This window comes from Frankliniella occidentalis, unplaced genomic scaffold, assembly GCF_000697945.3.
Source record: "Frankliniella occidentalis isolate FOCC.00 unplaced genomic scaffold, Focc_3.1 Scaffold24, whole genome shotgun sequence".
NCBI lineage: Eukaryota > Metazoa > Arthropoda > Insecta > Thysanoptera > Thripidae > Frankliniella > Frankliniella occidentalis.
This window is the reverse complement of record NW_026267154.1, coordinates 1,504,554-1,508,106: the sequence shown is the minus strand read 5'-3', so window position 1 is coordinate 1,508,106 and position 3,553 is coordinate 1,504,554. Positions and strand designations below refer to the sequence as shown.

Below are 3,553 nucleotides of genomic sequence, written 5' to 3'. Positions count from 1 at the left end.
CTCCCTCTCTCCCTCGCTCCCTCTCTCCCTCTCTCCCTCTCTCCCTCTCTCGGGCTGCTCGTGTGTTAGACTCTGCTGTTGAGCCGGGGGCGGCCCACTGCTTTGCGCCAGAAATGTATATCAGCCAGAATAACTGCGTTTTTGTTCGCCGTGTAACGTACGACGGCTCTGTGGCCGTCCGCAGCAGCATGCTGCAGTCCGTCACAGGGGGCTGCTTGTGCTGGAGGAGGCACCACGTGGCGCCGGGTATGGGAGTGTTGCGCCCGCCGCTGCCGCCCCCACCGTCCCCGCCGCCCCCGCTGCCTCTCGCCGCCGCCGCCGATATTGACCGATCCGGGGGGTGGCTGAGGGGGTGGTTTTGCCGGCGAGGAGGCGCGGTGGTGGCGGCGGGGCGGCGGGCTGGGCCCCGCGGGAGGTCCCCGACGACAAGCCCCCAGACGCGAGCCGACCCCCGGACCCGGCAAGTGTGCGCGCGCGCCCGTGTGTCAGCAGCAGCAGTAGCAGCAGCATGATCTTCACGGCCTTCTCCGGGCTCGTCCAGCAGGGCCTCTGCATCTGCTGCCGCGCCCCCGGCCGCGCCGGCAACCAGCCTCGAGGTGAGCGAGGCCGCCGATCACCCCCCGGCGAGGCCGCCGTAGAGCACCCCGCTGTACCCGGGGCGGGGCCCCCCAGACTCTGCCCATGGATGAATTATGAATTTTCTATCATTTTTCCGTCTGCGGCTTTCGGTCGACACTTTTCGGCTCTAGTGCGTCCGAGTTGTTTCATCAAATCAGCGTGACTTTTTTTTGTTCCCCGGCTTCTTCTTGCAGTGTAGCCGCCGTGTGTGCCCGCCGCCCGCCGCCGGGTTGCCGGGTGCGGCAGCGGCTGGCGGGGCGGGGCCGCTCCCTCCGACCGCGCGGAACAATATGGTTGCAAATTTTTTTTGGTCGATATTTTGTTTCCTTTTTTTTGGACTTGACAGATTTTTCTATTTGTTGTGCGGTCATGTTTTTATAGTTTTATAACTAACCTCCGTCGATTGCATTCCAATATTTTCAAGGATATAATTTCTGTCTGTTTTTAAATATTTCGTTGAAGTCCACGTTTTGTCTGTGATGTCGACATTTTAAAACATTTTTTTTTGTATTGTTTTAAATTTTGCAACGGCTACTGATCTGGCGTTTAGTTAGTTGTTTTTTTCCAGCATTTTTTTGGATGGTTTGTTCGTTTTTGGGGTGGTTGCCGTCGTCGCCGCAGCTTCCTAGGGTGGCTGCTTCTGGACGTGTCCGTGTTGTCGCATAGTACTTACCTTCCCCCTTCACGGGTCCCCCTGGGCTGGGCTGGGCTGGGCAGGGCACGCCTCCCCCTCTCCTCCCCGCCCAGCCCGTCTGATCGAGCGACAGCTTGCTCGCCTCAGACTGAACGAGACCTCCCCCCTTCCCCCCCAGCTCCACTGGCGCCAGCAGTGACTCACTCTCTGTGACTCGCGGTTAGTCGCGCCGGGTGTGGTGGGGGTAGTAGTAGCCCTTCGCGCCCGGCGCGGATGTGCAAAACTTACTATTCTGTTAAAAATAAAGTTGTAAATTTTGCAACAAATTTCTTGTTAATTTTAATTTTTGTAATGCCGATGCTTTTTGTTGTACAACGATCTTATGTATTTGTTGTTTGAAAAAACTATCGTATAATTACAGCATTGGGGAACCAAAGTAATATGTCATTTGACTGTATTTTTGGTTTGTAAACGAAAGTGCTAAGCTTCAAGAAGTCTGAAGTAGTTGTGAAATATTAATGCCTTTGTAAATAAGGCAAAAACATAGCTAAACACTTAACATAGCAAAAGTTTTAGCTACATAATAGGTTATCCCTTATTTAGCCGTACTGCTACTGGTTCAGCTCTAATCATTTTTTTCCCCGTGTTCTGCTCCTTGTTCTCGTTCGAGCCAAAAGCGAAGGGGGTGTCTGGTTTTCTCCTCCAGGGCGGTTTGGCTCCATCGTCGTCGTTGTCGTCGGGCGTTCCCAGCAGCGCGGCGGCGGCGTACCGGGGGCGTACTGTACCACACCGGGGCGTGCCGGACGTTACGGCACGCGGGGCGGCGGGGCGGGGCAGGTCTGGAGCACTCGCTTTTGCAGGACCGCGCGACAATGTCCAACTCGGGGAGAGAGAAAGCACTCGGGCGGGCTGCTGCTGCTGCTGCAGTGTGGTGGCGGCCCCCGCGCGCACAGACTCTCGCGCGCATGTGTCTCTCTCGGCAGGACGACCCGCGGGGCGGCGGGGGCAAAGCCAGTCAGCCGAGTCGATTAGCGATTTCTGTGGCGTCCGTCGCGTGCGAGCGTGGGCCCGCCCGTCCCGTCTGTCGGGTTGGTGCCCCCCTCCTCCACCACGTCCACCACGTCGCACTCGTTGTCGCCGCGCTCTCTTCTCGCTCCACCGGTCTTGTGTATGATGGTCCACGTGTGCGTCCGTCAACGACTCGTACGTTACGTCTGTCATCTTTCTTCGAACACTCGACGGACGGCGGACGGCGGGTTGTCGTCGTTCGAGTCGGTCGTAATCAAGAAAGAGTGGCGGATGCACGTAAAAAAATATGACTCAGCTGGCTATCTAGTTAAACATTTGTTTGGCTTTGGCTACACTGTTTTAGCCTCACATCAACATTTCTCAATGACCTAGCTAAATGTTTTGCCTCGTAGCTGGATAGTCAGACGTCTCATTAGCTATCGTTAAGCTATATAGCTAGCTAATCCCTTTTTTCGTGTAGTGCGGTGGTGTGGGTGGCGGGCCCGTCTTAGCCGCGTCCCCTACTGCCTGGGGGACGTCACCTCCCCCGGGCCCTCCTGCCCGTTTACGATTGTCGGCCCCAATGCGTCGTACTGCTGCTATAAGGCCGGGGAACAGCGCACTAAACGACGTGCCGCCGCCTTCTCCTTCGGGTGAGGTGGCCGACGACGACGTGGGGTGAAGGGGAGCTTGTCGTCCTCCACACCGGAAAAGTAATGGAAGAGTTTTTTTGGGGTAGGGCGACCGCGGCGTGTCGGTCTATGGTCTTTGGCGTCGAGTCGATCGTGGTGCACTCGAGTCTTTTCGATTGCGAGGTGTTTGGGACCCGCCCGGCAGGGTCTTGTCCTCGACGTCGAGGTGTTCCTGGTGTTGCCAGGTCTATTGCCTTCGGCGGTCTTCAGCGTCGAGGTGTGTTCCCGGTGCAACCGTGTCTTTGATGGTCTTCGGCGTCGAGTTGATCCTGGTGTAGTCGCGGGGGTCTAGTTCTCGACGGCGACGGCGAGGTGTTCCTGGTCGCAGCTAGTTGGCGACGACGGCGAGGTGCTGGCGGGGTGGTGTCGGTGGTGGTGCTTGTCCGTGACGTTGTCCTGACGTTGCAGGGCAGGCGCTGCGGCCCGCGGTGCGGCGGCGCGACGCCAAGGGCGCGGTGGTGAAGGCGTCCTATACCAAGGGCCGCGGCCCCAGGGACCACAAGCGCGTCAAGTACAGCAGTGAGTGCAAAAGCCTATCGCGCGCGCTCCGCCACGGCAGAGCCGTGCGTTCCGTTTGCTTTTGCCAAGTAGAAGGCTTACA

The 3,553-nt window shown here is 58.0% G+C and overlaps 1 protein-coding gene across 2 annotated transcripts in view; it reads left to right on the top strand.

Moving 5' to 3' along the window:
* The first annotated feature begins 464 nt into the window (after window positions 1-464).
* Window positions 465-3,553, top strand: part of LOC113211697 (calponin homology domain-containing protein DDB_G0272472) — a 16,232-nt gene continuing 13,143 nt past the window's right edge. The window contains exons 1-2 of one of the 2 annotated variants that reach the window (XM_026430157.2): window positions 494-596; window positions 3,361-3,471. In XM_026430157.2, the coding sequence (XP_026285942.1) occupies window positions 509-596; window positions 3,361-3,471 (199 nt within the window). In that variant the 5' untranslated portion in view covers window positions 494-508. Of the gene's footprint in view, window positions 597-3,360; window positions 3,472-3,553 lie in introns of both variants that reach the window. The other variant, XM_026430158.2, reaches the window with a different exon arrangement.